Here is a 21,654-nt window from a genome sequence, read left to right on the forward strand (position 1 = left end):
CTGGGTCAGTGCGAGACCCCCAGCCCAGAGACTGGTCAGTATAAAACCCCAACCCAGAGACTTGTCAGTATCAGACCCCAGCCCAGAGACTGGGTCCGTGTCAGACCCCCAGCCCAGAGACTGGTCAGTGTAAAACCCCAACCCAACCCAACCCAGAGACTGGTCAGTGTAAAACCCCAACCCAGAGACTGGTCCGTGTCAGACCCCCAGCCCAGAGACTGGTCAGTGTAAAAACTCCAACCCAACCCAGAGACTGGTCAGTGTAAAACCCCAACCCAGAGACTGTCAGTGTTAGACCCCTCCAGCCCAACCCAACCCAGAGACTGGTCAGTGTCAGACCCCCAAACCAACCCAGAGACTGATCAGTGTCAGACCCCCAAACCAACCCAGAAACTGGTAAGTGTCAAATCCCCAATCCAAAGACTGGTCAGTGAGAGAGCCCCAGCCCAGCGACTGGTCAGTATAAAAACCCCAGCCCAATCCAGAGACTGGTCCGTGTCAGATCCCCAGCCCAACCCAGAAACTGGTCAGTGTCAGACCTCCAATCCAGAGACTGGTCAGTCTCTGACCCCCAGATTGGTCAGTCTCAGACCTCTCCCCAGAGACTGGTCAATGTCAGATCCCCATCCCAGTGTGGTAAACGATCGATAGAATCACTACAGTGCAAAAGGCGGCCATTCGGCCCATCAAGTCTCCACTCTCTGAAAGAGCATCTTACCCAGGCCCACCTCCTCAGCCTATTCCCATAACCCCAATGCATTTACCATGGCTAATCCACCGAACCTACATATATCATTGGACCTCCTAATAGTGACATAGGGTCAGTGTTAACATCATTGCCAGATCCTGCTGATTAGTTTTGTTTTGATCTAGCTCAGGATCAGCAAGTGTCACAGAGAATAATTCTAACTGACTCACTGAAGTCGTTTTAGAACCATTGCCATAATGTACACAATATACATATGTATAACATACATTTAATAACATACAAAATATATACAAGGGTTCACTGTACAGATATCACAGGTGCAGCTATCTAAAATAGATACAATGAGATGGTGCCAATCATTCCATCAAAAATTCATGGCAAGGCTTGCGTTATGAAAATGGTGGTTCTACTTTAGTTAGCCTCAGTAAGAGATCAATATAGCCAGGGTGTTAGTAGTGACCACAGTGCCACAGATCAGGAATCGATGGTTTAATATTTTGCTAAAGCACTATCTGGCCTCACACTTGAAGAATAGCCACTTGTTGCCGAAGTATAGGTGGGATAAGGTGTGTCACAGGATGGAAAATAAACCTCACAAAGCCACACAAGGCATAAGGTGGGAAGTGGCACAGCACTGGGATCAGTGCTGGGACCACATTTGTTTTCAATCTACAGAAATGACGAGCTCAAATAAGAAATACTATTTCAAAATTGGCAGAGGACACCAATGTGTGCACAAGCAGGAGGAATGGGGTGGGGTGGAGCTGAACAGAAAAAGACTAACAAAATATAGGGAGACATTAATAAACAGACTGAGAATTGAAATGGAAATGAAGTTCTATATATAGTTGTGTGAGAAAAAAACAGAGGCCTCACGTTCCTTGGAAAATAAGTGCTTAAATGGAGTAGAGGAACAGAGCAATTTTTACACACACATCACTAAAAATAGTGATGCGGGTTAACAGCAATTACAAAAATAACACTGGCACTCGCTTTTAGAGGGATAGAATTTAAAAGTACAGAAGTTATATCAAACCTGCATAGAACCTGGTCAGTCCATACTTGGGGACAAATCTGAGGGAAAGCAGAACTAGAGTTGCAAACATAAAATCGTCACCAATAAATCCAATAGGGAATTCACCAGACAGCTCACCTAGTACAATCTCCTTTGTGCAGAATGAGTCTCCCCCCCCTCCCCCCAAGTGTCATCCCTGGATCTACAGCGGACTCTGCCTTCCCTCTCTCTCTGGCAACCATGATCAAATGCAAGATCCTGTTACCTAATGTTGAGATTAGCCAACTAACTACACAAGATCTGGGACCTTGCTGCCCAGTAACACATCGAGTGCTGTATTCACCCGCAGAACTGTGACGGGAAACAAGGAGGTGATCATTACAACACTTTGGTTATTTGCAAAAGCAACTGTTTGATCCAAGGAAGAGAAAGATGAAGAAAAATGAAAAATTTACAGCACAATATATGTCGAAGCATTTAGAAGATCAGAACGGAGTTTTGATCACAGCTTTACACCACAATCACACTGTGCAGTTACCATTCATTCACACATTTGAAATAACTGAATTGGTCCATTCTGCTCCTGTATATAGACCGGGGCACTTTCAGCTTGGCTTTATATAACATACAAGTCTCGATTTGGGAGAGATGGGAGGGGGAAAAGGAAAATAGGAGGAAGCTCGAGAAAACCCCAAGTTAGTCAGCTTCTAAGGTCTCCTCCGTTTCAGCCAGCTGCTTCTGAAGTCGCTGAAGATCTTTTAGGATCTGTGGCTGATCCTCCAGGTCATCGTAAAGTGATCCAACAATCTCCAGGTTTCTGTAATCCTCTCGCTTCACAAAGCTCCGGACCACTTGCAGACACCTCTCCTTTAGTGTATAAACTGAATAAAGAGAAAACACACCATCTGAGCTTTAATGTAAAGCAGCATCCAAATTTGTACTCGACAAAAACTGAAGAGAAGTTGTACAGTTTAAATTTTCCTCAAACAGATCATTATACGATAGATCTTTCCAATACATTGTAATAGCAGAAATGAGAAAAACCATGCCTTTCATGATTTCAGATTATGTAGCACTTCACAGCCAATCAAGTACTGCTGAAATGTAAACACTGCTGAAATGTAGGAAATGCTGCAAGCAAATGCGCAGCAAGCTCCCACAAACAGGAAAAAAAAGTGCCCAGATCATGTGTTTAAATATTGGTTCAGAGCTCAATATTGCCTAGGGCACCAAGACAAAACCCTCTTTTTATAGCAGCGTCATGTGATCTTTTACATCCACTCGAGTAGATTGGGCCTCAGTTTAACATCTCATCTTAAAGACAGCACCTCTGACAGTGCAGAAGGCTCTCAATACTGTACAAGCATCAAACCTACTAGAGTGGTGCTTATGCCCATTACCTTCTGATGCAGAGGCAGGTATGCCAACAATTGAGCCAACTGGGTCAGTTTTCTTTATAACTGTACAACTGCCCTGCCAGCAGAAAACATTCTCCAAAAAATGCAGCTCAACTCAAATCCTTGGATGATAAAGTAACTCCTTTGTGATCTTGTGTACCTTTAAGAGATTTTTCTAAAATCATGATCTCTACAGCTCTCACAGTCATTGTTTCTCAGCTCACAGCTTTAGCTGATATCATGTTGCCAGGCTGACTACAATGAGTCCTTTTATTGCTACTTAAGTGGTTTAAATGGGGTTGTTTGTGTTTACTTTGGGATTAGTTATACGACCTGTATTGTTAGGAGGATGGTCATGTGATTTTGGACAGTTTATTTTTTACTTTCAGTCTGGAGCTACAGGTTTGAGTTTTAGAAGGGACAGCAAGTTAAAAAGTAGTGTTTTTTTTCTCTCTCCCTGTTTTTTTTGGAAATTCTCTTGTTCTCCTAAAAAGTGAAAATCTGCTGTTGGTGGGGCTGGACCACAGGCTCTCTGGTGTTTTGGGAAGGTCTTCAAACTGTTCAGAGTGAATCCAGAGAACTGCAGACTTCAACCAAAGGACACGATTTCCAGTATCACGTGAGCATTAGTTGTGTTGTGTTGAGCCTGTGAAAACAGTCTTTTGTCTATGGGATTGGTTTGACTGGGACATTGTAGATATCTTTGTTAAGAGTTATACATTATCATGATTGTTTGTAATTGATAAAAGTCCTTGCTAATTTTCTTACTATACATGTTAACTATATTTTTAAATAAACTTTGTTTGACAAAAGCTCCCAGCCAGTAACTAGCTTTTTCTTTCAGTTTGATCCTGTCTTTATCATTTTTAGTGAACCACAGATGGTGGGTCCTCCCCTTGAATTTTTCTTTCTCATTGGAATGTATCTTGTTCTGGGTTTCCTGAAACATTCCTTTCAATGTCTACCACTGCACCTCTATTGACCTGTCCCTTAACCTCATTTGCCAGTTCACTTACATTGAACACATGGATTCAATGTGTGATGTGATTAACAGAAAAATCCATTCACTGTAGTTGGCTGTGAACTCGCTGGTGCCACAGGTGAATTGCCTGAAGATTGGAGGGTGGCAAAAGTAGTGCCTTTGTTTAAGAAGGGCTGCATGAAAAAGCCTGGGAACTACAGACCGGTAAGCCTAATGTCTGTAGTGGGTAAGTTGTTAGAAGATATTCTGAGACAGATCTACAGGCATTTAGAGAGGCAGGGACTGATTAGGGAAAGTCAGCATAGCTTTGTGAGTGGAAAATCATGTCTCACAAATCTCATGGGTCACTTGAATCATATCTGAAGAGAAACATCTAGTGTTTATCCAAGCCAAATTCAGGATGCAAAATTTATGATCCAAGCGGACTCCATACAACTCTTTGGAATTTCTGACCTGAACCATAACACCTTGCCTAGCTAAATGCATGTCCACTGAGACCTGTCCAAAAGTGCCAGGAAGAAGGCGCTTTTATATTTTTGGAATACTGTGAACAGTTTTGATTCTCTTATCTAATGAAATATATACTGGCATTGGAGACAGTCCAGAGATTGTTTACTAGGTTGATCCTGGGTATGGAGGGATTTTCTCATGAGGAAAGATTGAGTAGGATGGGCCTGTACTCATTGGAGATTAGAAGAATGAGAGGCGATCTTATTGAGACATATAGGATTCTCAGGGGGCTTGACAGTGGAGATGCTGAGAGGCTGTTTCCCCTTGTGGGAGAGTCTAGGACCAGAAGGTACAATCTCAGAGTAAGGGATCACCTATTTGAGACAGAAATGAGGAGGAATTTCTTCTCTCAGAGGGTAGTTAGTCTGTGGAATTCTTTACCACAGAGGGCTGTGGGGCTGGGTTGTTAAGTATGTTCAAGACTGAGATAGATATATTTTTCATCAGTAAAGGAATCAAAGGTTATGGGGATAAGATGGGAAAGTAAAGTTGAGGATTATCACATCAGATCAGTTATGATCTCATCGAATGGCAAAACAGACTTGATGGGCTGAATGGCCTACTGCTATTCCTCCATCTTATGGTTTTTCTCTCCCTTCCAATCACTGTGGCAGTTTTTTTGTCAAACATTGGGGAATGTGATCATTCTCATTTTACAAACCTATGGAGGTAGTCTTGTAAAGGGAAAAGGAGAGCTGCCATCTGAGGAACATGAATGATATTGCCCTCATCTGGAGAGGGAACACCAGCTTCAAATCCCTCCCTGCATTGAAGACAAGTGCAGCATGCAAAACGAGACTGGCAAAGTTGACCACAAACTAAAAATGGAAAGTACCATTTATGACCATGCCAAAGCAGGCACGACTGAGGCACAGATTTGTAGTGAAAGTAGTCTATAATGAGCTTCCATGCCAATCAGGGGCGCACAGGTTACCTGGTATGGTGATGTTAACCATGATGTATCGAGGTTGGCCAACTTCATTAACCTGCCCAGGGGGTGGTACAAAGACTTCGTGTCCATTGACAAGAAGCCGGTCATCAGAAATCGCATCACGGAACATCCACGGGTGACCTGAGAAATACCAAATAAGGCAGGTTAAGCAAAGCAATACTTCAGAACACAAACCCACAAGGGCAGGCATTAGACAACTTCACCCGACGTCAACATGAATAGCTCATCATTCTAAATACATAGAAACACAGAAAATAGGAGGAGGCCATTCAGCCTTTTGAGCCTGCGCTGTCATTCATTATGCTCATGGTTGATCATCCAATTCAATACCCTGATCCTGCCTTCCCCTCATATCCTTTAGCTCAAGAGCTATATCTAGTTCCTTCTTGAAAACATACAATGCTTTGGCCTCAACTGTTTTCTGTGGTAACAAATTCATCAGGCTTACCACCCTCTGGGTGAAGAAATTTCTCATCTCAGGCCTAAAAAGCTTACTCTATAATCCTTAGACTATGACCCTTGCTTCTGGACTTCCCCACCTTCAGAAACATCCTTCTTAAATCTACTCTGTCTAGTCCTGTTACAATTTTATAGGTTTCTATGAGATCTCCCCTCATTCTTCTGAATTCCAGTGAATATACTCCTAATCGACTCAATCTCTCTTCATACATCAGTCCTGCCATCCCAGGAATCAATTGGTAAATCTTCTCTACACTCCACAAGAACATCCTTCCTCAGATAAAAAGAGCAAACCTGCACACAATATTCCAGGTGTGGTCTCAACAAGGCCCTGCATAATTGCAGCAATAATCCTGCTCCTGTATCAAATCCTCTTGCCATGAAAGCCAACATACTGTTTGCCTTCTTTACCACCTGCTGCATCTGCATGCTTACCTTCAGTGACTGGTGTACGAGGACACCCAGGTCTCGTTGCACATTCCCCTCTCTCAATTTATAGTCAGATAATAATCTGCCTTCCTGTTTTTGCTACAAAAATGGACAACCACATATATATTCACATTATACGATGGGAGCTGCACGATGGTTAACACTGTCACCTCGCAATGCCAGGGACCCCCGTTCAATTCCAGCTTTGTATGTGGAATTTACATGTTCTCTCCGTATCTGCGTGGGTTTCCTCTGGGTGCTCCGGTTTCCTCCCAAAGTCCAAAGATGTGCAGGTTAGCTTGATTGGCCATGCTGAATTGTCCCTTAGTGGTTAGCAGGATTGGCAAAGTAAATACATGGGGTTACAGGGATAGGCCCTGGGTGGGATTGTTGTTGGTGCAGACTCAATGGATCAAATAACCTCCTTCTGTACTGTAGGGATTCTATGATATTGCATCTGCCATTCATTTGCTCACTCACTCAGCTTGTTCAATTCATACTGAAGCATCTCTGCATCCCTCCTCACAGCTCACTCTCACACCCAGCTTTGTGTCATCTTCAAATTTGGAGATGTTACATTTAATTCCCTCATCTTATTATTAATACATATTGTGAATAGCTGGGGTCCTCTCACCGATCCCTGCAGTATCCCAGTAGCCACTGGCTGCCATTTGGAAAAAGACCAGCTTATTCCTATTCCTGTCTGTCAACCAGTTTTCTATCCTTCTCAATACACTATCTCCAATCCCATGTGCACTAATTTTACACTAATCTCTTGTATGGGACATTGTTGAAAGCCTTCTGAAAGTCGGAAAAAACCACATCGACTGATGCCCCCTTGTCAATTCTACTAGACACAACCTCAAAGAATTCCAGTAAATTTGTCAAGCATGATTCCCTCCCGTAAATCCATGCTGACTCTGTCCGATTCTGCCACTGTTTTCCAACTGCTCTGCTATTAAATCTTTGATAATGGACTCTAGAATTTTCTCCACTACCGACATTGCGGTTTATAACTCCATGTTTTCATAGTGCATAGTAACTCCATAGTGCAGTTACATTGGAGAATAGCTCATCTGTAGCAACTGTTCCAGAGTCTATAGAATCTTGGAAGAGGACCATCAATGCATCCCCTATTTCTAGGGCCACTTCCTTAAGTACTCTGGGATATAAATTATCAGGCCCTGCGGATTTATTGGCCTTCAGTCCCATCAGTTTTCTCAACACCATTTCTCTACTAATACCAATTTCCTTCAGCTTCTCCCTCCCACTAAACCCTGCGTGCCCCAACATTTCTAGTATGTTATTTGTTTCCTCCTTTGTGAAGACAGAACCAAAGTATGTTTTCAGTTGGTTAGCTATTTCTTTGTTCCCATTATAAATTCCAGTTTCTGACTAAGACATTCTTCACCAATAGCTTTTTCTTCACATACCCATGGCAACTTTTACAGTCAGTTTTTATGTTGCCTGCAAGCTTACTCTCGTACTCTATTTTCCCCTTCTTAATTAATCCCTTGGTCTTCCTTTGTTGATTCTAAACTGTTCCCAATCCTTGGGTCTGTTTTTTTTCTGGCCAATCTGTATTCCTCTTTCTTGGATCTAATACTATCTCTAATTCCCCTTGTAAGCCTTTGCCATTGCCTATCCACCGTCATCCCTTTAAGTAAACATAAACACTTACTACCCAATACCCGCATCACCCGGCCCCAACAGCCCCATCGCCCACCCTATGTCCCCAATACACCCACCCTGATATCCTTAATACGCCCACCCTGAAACACATCCACCCCAATACCCGCATCGCCCACCTCAATACACCCACCCAGATACCCCGCCCGCTTACCCAGAAAAGTGTTCATCCTGCGGCCGCTGTTTGCCGCCATCTTGTCGTACGGGACGGGTTCCCCGCGGTAGTCAATCCAGACGGGCCGCACACTGCGACTTGTACGATTACAGAAGGTGACAAACGAGAGCTCCCGGTTGTGGTAAGAGCGGAGCCGGCCCAGGACCTCGGCCTCTTCGGGCTCCACATTCACATTCTCCGGCATCTCTGCAGCTCTGCGCCACTCAAACCGGATTGGCTGAGCCGGGCTTCAACCGTCCTGATTGGCTTTGCCGCGATAGCTGGACCCGCCCGGATTGGCTGTTCTGGACTATCTATGCTCTGATTGGCCGAGCCTGGGATGGTTGTGGCCATCCCGATTGGCTACGCTGGGCTATCTGCGCTCTGATTGGTTTTGCTGGGATGGCTGGAACCGCCCTGATTGGCTGGGCCTGGGGTAACTGGAGCCACCCTGATTGGCTGGATTAGCGGTATCCACCCATTAATGGAATTGGATTTACTGATTGGTCGGAATCGCTGCGTGAATGATTGACGGTTACCATGGTGACTGTACGGCGAGTAGCGGTTCTAAATGCTGATTGGTCAACATTTATGTCAATCAATCTATTTAATTGGATGGCACTGAAGCTGCCCCACCTCCCTATTGGTAACCACGGTCCTGGAACAAACTCTCTTCATTCAGTCCTGTCATATGCTGCGGGTGAACTGCTAACATTTGCACTGGCGCCGAATGACAGAGCATTCAGGTAAATAGGTGGTGACCAGAGTCAGCATGGATTTGTCAATAGGACTTAGGGGCGGGTCATTCAGCCCATAAACCTCTGCTATTTAGTAAAATCATGGCTAATCTAGCTGTGGCGTCAAGTGCACTTTGCTGTCCACACTACCCACCTCTTCTCTCCCCCAAGAATTCCTAACTCCCCCTTGTCTATCAATGGTAAGTTGTGACTCATTAACCCAGTTTAAATTTTTTAGGAGAGAGGTACAGTGGTAATGTGGTATCCAAGGTTACTTGCTTTTTTTGATGCTTCACTCCAGGTGTTATCCTTCCTACCTTTGCCATCCTCACTCATATCTCTTCAAAAAAGTACCTTTGACCCGCATCACAATTGACCCCCATCAAACTCTTGCCCTATCTACAACCTCCTCTTCCTTTCAAGTCCTCGAATGTGCTATCAACAGCAAAATCTGTTCCCTTCTTGCAGAATTCCATCTATGAATTCATCCATTGAGGTTTCTTCCCTTCCAAGTGCTAAAACGGTTCTTACCTGTTAACTATTGAGATGCACAAATGATGATGACTGACTTCACTATGGGCACTAACTATTGCCCCAAACTTCTCTTTCACTGGTGTGTCTGAGCTTAGATGTTTTCCAGTCATAGTCCAATACTACTTGTGATTTCTAACTGAACTTAAAATGTTAGCTCAACTGCGTAAGTTGTTGAAGAAAGATGTGAAACGGGAATTGTCTGAAGCACAACAAGAAGTTCATGATGAATGTAAAGAGGCGTGTGACCCTGTTACAAATACAAGGTTTTATAAGACGGTCATGTTTAAGCCACCTGCTTTAATTTGAAGTAAAATGGAGTAATGGAGGACGTTATTCCTACTAAATCTGACTGAAGACAAACCCATGCGATCTGGTTGGCATAGGCCCAGGACAAGCCTTATTGAAAGTAAGGTGCCATGTTTAGCATCTGAACACAAAGTAAAGGGCAGCTGGCCTTGCAATGTACAGACTCGGAAACCCTAAAGAGAGAGACACTGGGTTAGAAGCAGGGAAGCTATTGTTGTGAGAGCAGAATGCTGGTGAGAACAGATTTCCTGTTTGAAGAGAGGGACTTCATGGAGATTTAAAGATTGAAGTCGCCAGAGGGTGCCATGTTGCTGGAAGTCCATTTGATTATACCCAGGAGGATTGAGTGAAAAAACCCTGGAAAACTTGCCCCAGAGCAGCAGAAAGAAGACAGCCTGTTTAGCAGCTGGAAAGAATTCAGGATTTTAACAAGACTACATTTGTGTGAGGTAATGAATAAAAGTGATGTGGAGATGCTGGTGTTGGGCTGGGGTGGGCACAGTAAAAAGCCTCACGACACCAGGTTAAAGTCCAACAAGTTTATTTGGAATCATGAGCTTTTGGAGCGCTGCTCCTTCATCAGGTGAGTGACCTGATGAAGGCATAGGCCCAGGACACTCAGCTGATGAAGGAGCAGCGCTCCGAAAGCTTGTGATTCCAAATAAACCTGTTGGATTTTAACCTTGTGTGAGACTTCTTACTATGAATAAATACGGTATGGGGTTTTCAGATGTGTTGAGAAGAGGTATCCTTTCTGTAGATTAGCATATTAGTTGCCTACTAAATAATATTTATTCAATGTTGATTTTAGTTTGTTATGATAAAAATCATTAAACCCTGAAATCTTGTGATCCACTGGGAAATTCATTTTATTTTAAAAGTTATTGGTTTCGACAGGGATCATAAACTGGGGTTTCTTGCCGTACGCATATCCAGAGGCTGGAACAGGAACAGTAGAATTTGCCAGAATCGAAGCAAACAAGATTTCACGGTTACAATTGCTATATTCAGTGAAAAGATAACATGGCTACAATTGATGCTCAAGTGTTTCTGTGAGGGACCACTTGTCTGTGAATGCCTTGAAACAGTTAAGAAAAGTTGATTTGAAGGCGATGGCAGAGAATTAGAAATATATTTGAAAGTCAGGGTTAAAAACGCATAGATTGTTGTAGTGGTGGCTCAACACCTGAACCTTGGAAAGAAAAAAGGTGATCCTGATAGCACTCAGGTTGAGTTAGTTAGTTTTCAATTACAAATGAAGCAATCTGAGTGAGAAAGAGATAAAGAAAGGCAAACATTTGAATTTGAGAAAGGGAGAAAAATGAAAAGAGGCCTGAGTTTGAAAGAGAGGGAAAGAGTAACTAGAATGAGACAACTTTGAAAGGAAGTTTGAACCAGACTGAGAAAAGCTTCGAATTAATAAAGAAGGGGTGGCAAGGAAACTTGATAATGATACAGACTTATCTCCTGGTTTTGATCTAACAAGGAATACTCACTTAGTGCCTTAAATTCAGGGAGGAAGGAATTGAAATATATTTTGTCATTTGAGGAAATTGCTACAAAGCTACAATGGCGGAGAGAAAGTTGGACAGTTTTCAAGTAAAGTGTGGGGAAGGTGTAAGAAATGTACTCAGCTCTTTCAGTATATCACCACTCTTCTGACAAGATCTCTCTACTATAGACTTGGTGGAAGCCTTCTAACTGTGGACAGAGCTGTAACAGATTATTTCCACAGGATGAAAACACCAAACATTCTTTGATGCCATCTCAACGGAAAGGGAAATCTTACAACTTTTTCAAATGCAAGGTGTTGTTTATTCAGTAACTTTAATTGGATTCTTTAGTCCATCAATCCACAAATCTGTCTCATAATGCTAAGAATGGTCTGGGGTTGTGAGTGTGTGGGTCCCAATAGTGCAGAAGTGCTAAGCTGGGCTGTTTGTTTTAATGCTCTGGCTTGCCGCATCCCTCTCCTGCACCCTGGCTGTGAATGAGGCCTCTGGAGATGAGTGGCGAGAGACAGGAAGAGACGTTTCAACTAAAGTCTTTGACTCAAATCACTTAAAAGAACTCTGAGGAGTATTTGTCCTTAGAAAGTGAAAGGAGGAAGACATTTACCACAGGGCTAACAAGTTTTTGAGATGATAGCTGCAGCAGCACTAGGACCCTGGGGAGATGAGTGCAGTGAGGAGTGGTGGAAATCTGTGCAGCAGGAGTCGATATGGAGCCAAAGTAAACTTATTCCTGGTTTCATACGCTAGTTTATGCATTTTAAGAAAATCAATTATTAAAAAAAACACCAGCTTAGCACTCCTTCACTATCAGGACCCGCAATTTCACAATCCCAGAGTTCCAGCTTCAGATCAAATCTGGATTGGGATCTTCCTTCAATGGGAACTGAGGTAGAGGAGAGGAAAGCAGCGAGCGGAGAGCTGGAAATCTGGCCAGTGGAAGGATCAGCAATAGAGTCAGTCAGGGAACAGGAGGTGCTGCAAGTCAAAGGGCTGGCAGCAGGAGAACAGATCAGGGAATGGAAACAGTTAATCGGGTATTATGGTGCTAAGTCAGACCAGCCAGAAACAGCTTTAAAACGAATCTCATGACACTAAGTGAGATCACAAGGCCCATGAACTTACCAACATTAACACAAAATAATGTTAAATGGGGCAACATCAAATGAGAACTTATTGTACCATTTTCTCCTCTTTTACATTTGGCTGCAGGTACTTACCCAACTCCCTTTCCAATCAGCAACCCAGTCAAGACATTCACCTCCCTCTTTAATTTGTCTTACTTTCCCAAGTTTGATAAATTCTAACTGTCTGTTGTTGTTAGAGATTGTTAGGGACAGTTCCTCTGAATAAACTGGTCAAACACCATGGCGTCAGATCCGAACCTTTATTGTAAAATTTAAATAATTTTCAAATAAGACAAAAAGTACTCGTATATTTGAGTTCAGATGTACTCTCATCAACGCCTTTCAAAGCAGTGGGCAAATTCTCACTTTAATGTAACCAGTTTAGAAAAGCAAAATACTGCAGATTCCAAAATACTGTAGATCCCAAAATAGAAACAGAAAATGCTGCAAATTCTCAGGTCATGCAGCACCTGTAGAGAGAGAAACATAAGTAGTTTGGAACTGAAATGTTAGCTGTTCTTCTCTCCACAGATGCTGCCAGACCTGTTGCAGGTGTAAGAAGGACAATTAGGTCAGCTTGCAGGTCTTCAATCTGCAAGCTGAAGACAAGGCACATACTGCTTCACATTACGCAGCAGGAAGTGTCTCAAATTGAAGACAAGGCTGCATCAACAGTTCCTGCAGTCATTCACCGTGTGAAGCACTCAAAATTCTCCTTTTAGTTTGATGTGATTAAGGCATCATATAAAAGCATGAACACAACACCAAGGGTTGTTGTGAGAGTTTCTCGCAATACTAGAAACTCGATAATGGAGCAGGATTCAAATGTAGCTCAGACAGTCAGCAGCTTCATGGATGATTCTTCCCCCATGAATTTAAGCAGTGAATATTCAACCGTGAGGAAATATCATCCAAAATTCCCAATCTGCTCTAATGAGGAGTGGAAATCCCAATTTACTACTTCTTCCACTACTTAATTCGGAGGCGATGAGGGGAAATGTCAGAACACCACCAAGGGACTAAACCGGGAACATTTCTAGTTCATAAGTGCCATCACCGTACAGGGTAAAGCATTCAGAAACTGAGGCATCAGGCCTCAGACTTCAGAGTGCCTGTGGTGGGATGGGAGTAAATAAATCTTGGTGAAAAATTCAACCATGTTAAAGGGGGAGATTGAACATTTCAAAAAGGAGGAAATTAAACATTTACCTTCTAGCCTCTGTTATAATACGACAACCCGCAAAAAACTGTTTGCTACCGGCTGTTAACTTTTAACAAAATTTCAATGTACTTTTAAACAACGACGGAACCGGAAATTCTTAAACTGAAGCGCAAAAATATTTTTAGTCTGTTGGCTGTGGCTCAATTGAAGGAAAGATTTTGCCCATTGTTTGCATCACATTTTTTTTTCTTGGTTTTGTGCATCTTACCAATATTAACAACCAATTGGGAAATGTTGATCAAAGTCCAACACCCCATCCATTGCCAGTGACTGATGATGGGACATTCTCACCTGTTTGAGAGGTAAATGGTCATATCCAGTGCTACTGAGCTTGCAAATTTCTTCAAACCGTAGTCTCTCATTCCCCTGTGAATTATCACAAGTGTTTGTTCTTGTAATGTTGTGCACCATCACTTTAATCATTCAGCCTAGAAGGTGAGGCTCAAAAAGGCTGAAATAGCACCCAACATCAACTAGCAAGAGAGCACACAAATTTTCTCCCCATTATAACAGCAACAGCATGTTCCTTACCCTCTTTTCCAAAATGGCTCATATTTATTCCAAACAGAATATTTTCCATTGCAAGTGTACACTCCCAGCTCCTCCTACTCTTCATCCCCTGTTTCACAGGGTATCTCCTGACTATGAGCAGATTCTTGGGGTGTCTTAAGTAACTTGTCAAAGGAAAGACCAGTGCGTTTCAGCAGGTATACAGCAGCATGGAGCCCACCGACATTCACCCAGACAGTGTGAGACTTCCTCCAGAGGTGGCCCATTCTGGATATGGCCTACAGTAAGAAAGTGAACACAAGTTTCAAGTTCTGGGGCTTCAGGAAGATTTCAGACCCTGAATGTTCAGGCTCGTGTGTCCACAGAAAAGTTGGTTAGGACCAGAAGAACTTATAACCCTGGCTCAGCATGAAGTGGTACTAACTCCAGTTACTGCCTACACACACACACACAAATGCACAGATGACAGACACACGCATGCGCTGACACTGATGAATGAGCACACACATGTGCAAGCATATGCATGCAAATATACAGATGCATGCAGACGCACACAAAAAAGGCGCTTTTACAGTGATCAAAAGCTGAAACAGGAAGCACTAATGCCATAGCTGTGCTCGTATCGCTACCTACGCTGAGATTGGGAATGTGTGCTCTAAGCATCAGCTACTTAATAGAACATAGAACATTACAGCACAGAACAGGCCCTTCGGCCCACGATGTTGTGCCGACCTTCATCTGAAACCAAGATCAAGCTATCCCACTCCCTACCATCCTGGTGTGCTCCATGTGCCTATCCAATAACCGCTTAAATGTTCCTAAAGTGTCTGACTCCACTATCACTGCAGGCAGTCCATTCCACACCCCAACCACTCTCTGCGTGAAGAACCTACCTCTGATATCCTTCCTATATCTCCCACCATGAACCCTATAGTTATGCCCCCTTGTAATAGCTCCATCCACCCGAGGAAATAGTCTTTGAACGTTCACTCGATCTATCCCCTTCATCATTTTATAAACCTCTAAGTCTCCCCTCAATCTCCTCCGCTCCAGAGAGAACAGCCCCAGCTCCCTCAACCTTTCCTCATAAGACCGACACTCCAAACCAGGCAGCATCCTGGTAAATCTCCTCTGCACTCTTTCCAGCGCTTCCACATCCTTCTTATAGTGAGGTGACCAGAACTGCACGCAATATTCCAAATGCGGTCTCACCAAGGTCCTGTACAGTTGCAGCATAACCCCACGGCTCTTAAACTCCAACCCCCTGTTAATAAAAGCTAACACACTATATGCCTTCTTCACAGCTCTATCCACTTGAGTGGCAACCTTTAGAGATCTGTGGATATGGACCCCAAGATCTCTCTGTTCCTCCACAGTCTTCAGAACCCTACCTTTGACCCTGTAATCCACATTTAAATTCGTCCTACCAAAATGAATCACCTCACATTTATCAGGGTTAAACTCCATTTGCCATTTTTCAGCCCAGCTTTGCATCCTATCTATGTCTCTTTGCAGCCTACAACAGCCCTCCACCTCATCCACTACTCCACCAATCTTGGTGTCATCAGCAAATTTACTGATCCACCCTTCAGCCCCCTCCTCTAAGTCATTAATAAAAATCACAAAGAGCAGAGGACCAAGCACCGATCCCTGCGGCACTCCGCTAGCAACCTGCCTCCAGTCCGAAAATTTTCCATCCACCACCACCCTCTGTCTTCGATCAGATAGCCAGTTACCTATCCAATCGGCCAACTTTCCCTCTATCCCACACCTCCTTACTTTCATCATAAGCCGACCATGGGGGACCTTATCAAACGCCTTACTAAAATCCATGTATATGACATCAACCGCCCTACCTTCATCAACACACCTAGTTACCTCCTCAAAAAATTCTATCAAATTTGTGAGGCACGATTTGCCCTTCACAAATCCGTGCTGACTATCCCGGATTAATCCGCATCTTTCTAAATGGTCGTAAATCCCATCCCTAAGGACCTTTTCCATCAATTTACCAACCACCGAAGTCAGACTAACCGGTCTATAATTACCAGGGTCATTTCTATTCCCTTTCTTAAACACAGGAACAACATTCGCCACTCTCCAGTCCTCTGGCACCATCCCCGTGGACAGCGAGGACCCAAAGATCAAAGCCAAAGGCTCTGCAATCTCATCCCTCGCCTCCCAAAGAATCCTAGGATACATTTCATCAGGCCCAGGGGACTTATCGACCTTCAGTTTATTCAAAACTGCCAATACATCCTCCCTCCGAACATCTATTTCCTCCAGCCTATTAGCTGGTGGTGTATTTAGCAGTCTCTGGAGGAGTTATTTATTACTCAATCCATCTAATGGATTATATTAAAGTGTCACCAAGGTAATAGTTACCATTGGTATATAGAGGCAGAATGCTGCTTCAGTGCTGCAGCATTGATGGACAAGGACAGAACAATGGATTCATGCTCCCTATCTTTTGCCTACCGATCCAGATCCTACACCCACATGATGGTGGGAAGGGCAGCAAAAATTGGTAGCAGGTTTGTCATCGGGCTACTGTCTACACAATCTGAACAACAGAGATGTCACCTTCTCACAGCTGCTCTATAACACAGGCACTGTTCAGGGGATAAAGGACCACTTGTTTGGAAAATCTGCCATGGGTTAGGGCAGCAGCATGAGATGCATTTGCTTAGATCTGCTCTTAGTATCATCAGTCTGGATATGTCCAGGGAAATGATGGGTTGTGAAGTAGGGAGTGGCGAAGGACAAACTGCTCCGTAAAATTATGAGATACCCGAGTCACCAAACAGAAAGATAAATGATTAACAGAAACGGATTTCAGTATTTGACTCTCAGCATGGCACAGGGAGTTAGCGACCTTTCGCTCATACTATCCTTTCACTTAGAATCATAGGAGGCAGCAATTTGTCCCATCGAGCCTGCACTGACAACAGGGCGGCAATTTGTCCCATCGAGCCTGCACTGACAACAATCCCACCCAGGCCCTTTCCACATAACCCCACATATTTACCGTGCTAATCCCCCTGACACTAAGGGGCAATTTAGCATAGCCAGTCAACCTAACCTAACAATCCAGGAGGAAACTGGAGCATCCGGAGGAAACCCACAAAGACACGGGGAGAATGTGTAAACTCCACACAGACAGCCACTTGAAGCCAGGATTGAACCCTGGTTCTTGGTACTGTGAGGCAGCAGTGCTAACCACTGTGCCGTCCACTTACAGGACCAAACCTAGCCCACACTGATGTAATGAAAACTTCTTACCTGCTGACTACAAAGGCCCAACATGAATTAGGTAAGGCGTCAGCTCGATCAGGTTCCCAATGAGCCAGCATTACAGAGCAAAACTGCCCCAAATATACCGTTGAATTCTCAAACCAATGCCAGGACATTATAATGGGCAGTCATTGATTGATAAAAGGTCTCAACTTGCAGGTTGCAACTGAACGTCCTTGTGAAACTTGATACAGGAGCGTCTCGCACAATTTCATCCGGAGTTCCATGTCCTAGTTTGACAGGATAATCCCAGGAATACAGACTGACTCTATAACGCTTTCTTACCTTTACAAAGCATTTCTTGTCCTGCGTTAGGAGGGCTGCTCTGCCTGTCTCTGGTCTGCAAATGCGCCCCATTTCCTTCAGACAGGCTGGATACAGGTCCCAGTTTTGTCTCCTTGAGCCCATCCTAATTTTAATCAACATATAGAAACCAATCAACATTTTTTGAACATTAGGGCTGTCTTTAAACCAATCCCAAAAGATAACAGGAATCAGAGGTGGATACATTGGCTATTGTTCCTCGACCTAAACCACAGGTTTTTTTTATTCATTCATGGGACATGGGCGTCACTGGCTGGCCAACATTTATTGCCCATCTCTAGCTGCCCAAATCTGTGCAGCAGGAGTCGATATGGAGCCAAAGTAAACTTATTCCTGGTTTCATACGCTAGTTTATGCATTTTAAGAAAATCAATTATTAAAAAAAACACCAGCTTAGCACTCCTTCACTATCAGGACCCGCAATTTCACAATCCCAGAGTTCCAGCTTCAGATCAAATCTGGATTGGGATCTTCCTTCAATGGGAACTGAGGTAGAGGAGAGGAAAGCAGCGAGCGGAGAGCTGGAAATCTGGCCAGTGGAAGGATCAGCAATAGAGTCAGTCAGGGAACAGGAGGTGCTGCAAGTCAAAGGGCTGGCAGCAGGAGAACAGATCAGGGAATGGAAACAGTTAATCGGGTATTATGGTGCTAAGTCAGACCAGCCAGAAACAGCTTTAAAACGAATCTCATGACACTAAGTGAGATCACAAGGCCCATGAACTTACCAACATTAACACAAAATAATGTTAAATGGGGCAACATCAAATGGAGGTTGAGAGTCAACAACTTTGCTGTGGCTCTGGAGTCATTTGTAGACAAGACGGTTAAAGTCGGCAGGCTTCCCTAAAGGACATTAGTGAACCGGATGAGTTTTTCCGTCAATTGACAATGGTTTCGTGGTCAGCAATAAATTCTTAATTCCAGATTTTTTTTTATTGAATTCAAATTTCACCATCTGCTGTGGGATTCGAACCCGAGTCCCCAGAACATTAGCTGAGTTTCTGGATTAATATTCTAGCAATAGTACCACTAGGCCATCACCTCCCCCCACTGCACAACCTATGATCAACTATTCAACATGCAACAGAGCCAAATCTGAGACCTTCAAGGGCTGTAACCAGTTCCACCTCCTACTCAACAGGTTATGCAGAGGCCAGTGGCTATAATTAAATGATATCAGTCATGAATAAACATGGTTAACCAAAACTAGACTAGTAACCTTTCTGAGCACAGCTCAGATTTCAGAGTCCAGCTCTGGATCAGCACTCTGGATTGGAAAGGCTTTGCCAGGGTATTCACTGAAGTCAGTGCGGCACGGTGACACAGTGGTTAGCACTGCTGCCTCTCAGCACCAGGGACCCGGGTTCAAATCCAGCCTGTCACTGTGTGGAGTCTGCACGTTCTCTCAGTGTCTGCATGGGTTTCCTCCGGGTGATCTGGTTTCCTCCCACAGTTCAAAGGTGTGTAGGTTAGGTGGATTGGCCATGCTAAATTGACCCTTAGTGTCAGGGGGATTAGCAGGGTAAGTGCCAGGGTTTATGGGGATAGGGCCTGGGTGGGATTGTGGTCGGTGCAGGCTCAATGGGCTGAATGGCCTCCTTCTGCAGTGTAAGGACTCTATAACAGTGAGTATATTTCTGTGCGTCAGCCATGGCAGAGTTGGTAGCACTCTTGTCTCTGAGTCAGAAGGTTCTGGGTCCAAGTCCCATTCCAGGGGAGCACAAAATCAAGGTAGACATTCCAGTACAGTACTGGGGGAGTGCTGCACTGTCAGAGATGCCCTCTTTCTCGTGAGATGTTAAACTGAGGTCCCGTCTGCCCCCGAGATGGATGTGAAAGATCCTAAGGTACTATTTCCAAGAATAGCAGGGAAGTTTTCCCTGGGTATCCTGGCCAATATTTATCCCTCAATCAACATCACAAACATATTATCTGGCTGTTATCATAGCTCTGTTTTTGGGATCTTGCTGTGCAAATTGCTGCCGTATTTCTTACATTACAACAATGATCATACTTCAAAAGTACTTAATTGGCTGTAAAGTGCTTTGAGATGTGCGTAGGTTGTGGAAGGAGCTATATAAACACAAGTCTTTTAGTTTGCTTTTCTCCCTTTGCCTCAGCAACCAGAACCCAGCTTTCTGAGAGTTTCTATTGCAGGCAGTGTAAGTACAAGACTCTTCTATTGGAGAACCAATAGAGGTTGGAGGGCACATGAGTAAGAATTGGAAGGTTGTAGCTATTTGTTAGTTTAATGTATCTTTACACCCATACTGTTTTTCACCCTTTAGGGAATAGTGGGAGAAGTGGTGGAAGGATTTCTGAGCTGATTATCAGCCCATTGAACTGCGTTGAACACTCCTTCTGTGGCCAAGTCCTGGATTTTGATTCGAAACTGGAGCTTCTGGTCCAGCAGTAGGGTACCACTGCACCACATGGTCTCTCATGTTGCAGCAATTATCTTCAGCACATGGACTGCAGCTACTCAAGAAGGCAACCCACCATCACTGTCTCTTGACAACTAGAGATGACAATGATGCTGGCCTTGCCTGTAATGCCCACGAATAAAAATAAAGCATCAGATTGCCAGTTTAATGCATGTTCTTTATTTCTAGGGACATCTTAATGTTCAACGCCACTACCAAAATCTTGGGATTTTTCAGGAGAATAGTAGCCTCACTGAGGACTTATCAACGTGGGTGCTTCTCAAGATTATAGAAATTAAACAGCCCCACTCAGGAGTGATCTTAGATTTTAACCTTCTGCCTCTGGGTCTACTGGATCTGTGGCTCGAGTACCGAGAAACAACACACCGAATCTGGATGATATTCTCACAGCATGGAATCTTTCAAATCCAGGTTTTCACTGTATAGTGTATGTTAATACTTAATATACTGTAGTATAAGTACATATTTCAGTGTTACAGTACAAGAGTGAGGTTGGGGGGGAACTAATACTAGTGGGCCCTGGAAAACTGAGGTTTCCTGAACTTGTTGGCTGTCTAGTGTATCTGTGGGGTGGCATATTCACCAATGGACTCTAAAATTAATTGAAATCAGCTTACATATTTGAATCCACACTCATTTCAGAACTGACAATACTCTGTTCAGCACCTAGGTTAGTGGCAGGTGAATTAACAGCCAAGCAACTGGAGGGAGTGCAAGCCCAGAGAGGTGTACTAAGGCTCAGCAGTCACTGATAAGTCTACAGGCCATGGCGCTCAGATTTGGTGGATATAATTGCATTAGAAATACAGGATGAAGAATGATCCCTATGATGGAGTGAATAAACTAAGATTCTGGATGGTTAAGATTTAGAGTTTACGCCCAAGTAATTTAAAGGGGAGGAAATCTGTTGAGATACAAAGAACATTAAATGGTATTCGGTGTATAAATCCAGAAAGTCACTATAAGTACACTAAGAAAATGAGATTGAGGCTTAAATGTCAATGAAAAATAAGCTTAACAAATCCAATATTTATTTTTGACTGCTAATGGTAGCAGTCAAAATGGACTGTCAATGTGTCAGAAGATTTATGGGGTCATGTCCCACTCCAGAACTTTGAGCTGACATTACTGTGCAGTACTGAGGGAGCACAGCATTGTTTGAGATGATGTCCTTTTGGTGAGAAGTGAAACCAAGGCCAGTCAGCCCCCTCAGGGTGGACATGAGACTCCATGGCACAGTTTCAAAAAAAAAGTGTGTTCTCCCTGGTGTGCTGGTCAATATTTACCCCTCAATTAACATCAAAAAACTGGTCATTATCACAAATATGCAAAAGTAGGCTACTACGGTT

General features: G+C 43.6%; 2 protein-coding genes across 14 annotated transcripts in view; both read right to left on the minus strand.

The window, feature by feature from the left end:
• Nucleotides 1-922: 922 nt before the first annotated feature.
• Nucleotides 923-8,559, minus strand: vhl (von Hippel-Lindau tumor suppressor). The gene is made up of 3 exons (XM_078209384.1): nt 8,297-8,559; nt 5,548-5,685; nt 923-2,605 (listed from the first exon to the last, which is right to left on the minus strand). Exons 1-3 carry the CDS (start codon nt 8,499-8,501, stop codon nt 2,421-2,423), a joined length of 528 nt encoding a protein of 175 aa, XP_078065510.1. The 5' UTR covers nt 8,502-8,559; the 3' UTR covers nt 923-2,420.
• Nucleotides 8,560-12,753: 4,194 nt separating this feature from the next.
• thumpd3 (THUMP domain containing 3) overlaps nt 12,754-21,654 on the minus strand; it is a 51,849-nt gene continuing 42,948 nt past the window's right edge. For 6 of the 13 annotated variants that reach the window (XM_078209390.1, XM_078209385.1, XM_078209386.1 and 3 more), the window contains exons 9-10: nt 17,823-17,946; nt 12,754-14,521 (exon numbers count right to left, since the gene is read on the minus strand). In XM_078209390.1, coding sequence (XP_078065516.1) covers nt 14,339-14,521; nt 17,823-17,946 — 307 coding nt within the window. In that variant the 3' untranslated portion in view covers nt 12,754-14,338. The remainder of the gene's footprint in view (nt 14,522-17,822; nt 17,947-21,654) is intronic. The other 7 variants (XR_013497453.1, XR_013497456.1, XR_013497454.1 and 4 more) reach the window with 5 other exon arrangements.

This window comes from Mustelus asterias, chromosome 3 (genome assembly GCF_964213995.1).
Source record: "Mustelus asterias chromosome 3, sMusAst1.hap1.1, whole genome shotgun sequence".
NCBI lineage: Eukaryota > Metazoa > Chordata > Chondrichthyes > Carcharhiniformes > Triakidae > Mustelus > Mustelus asterias.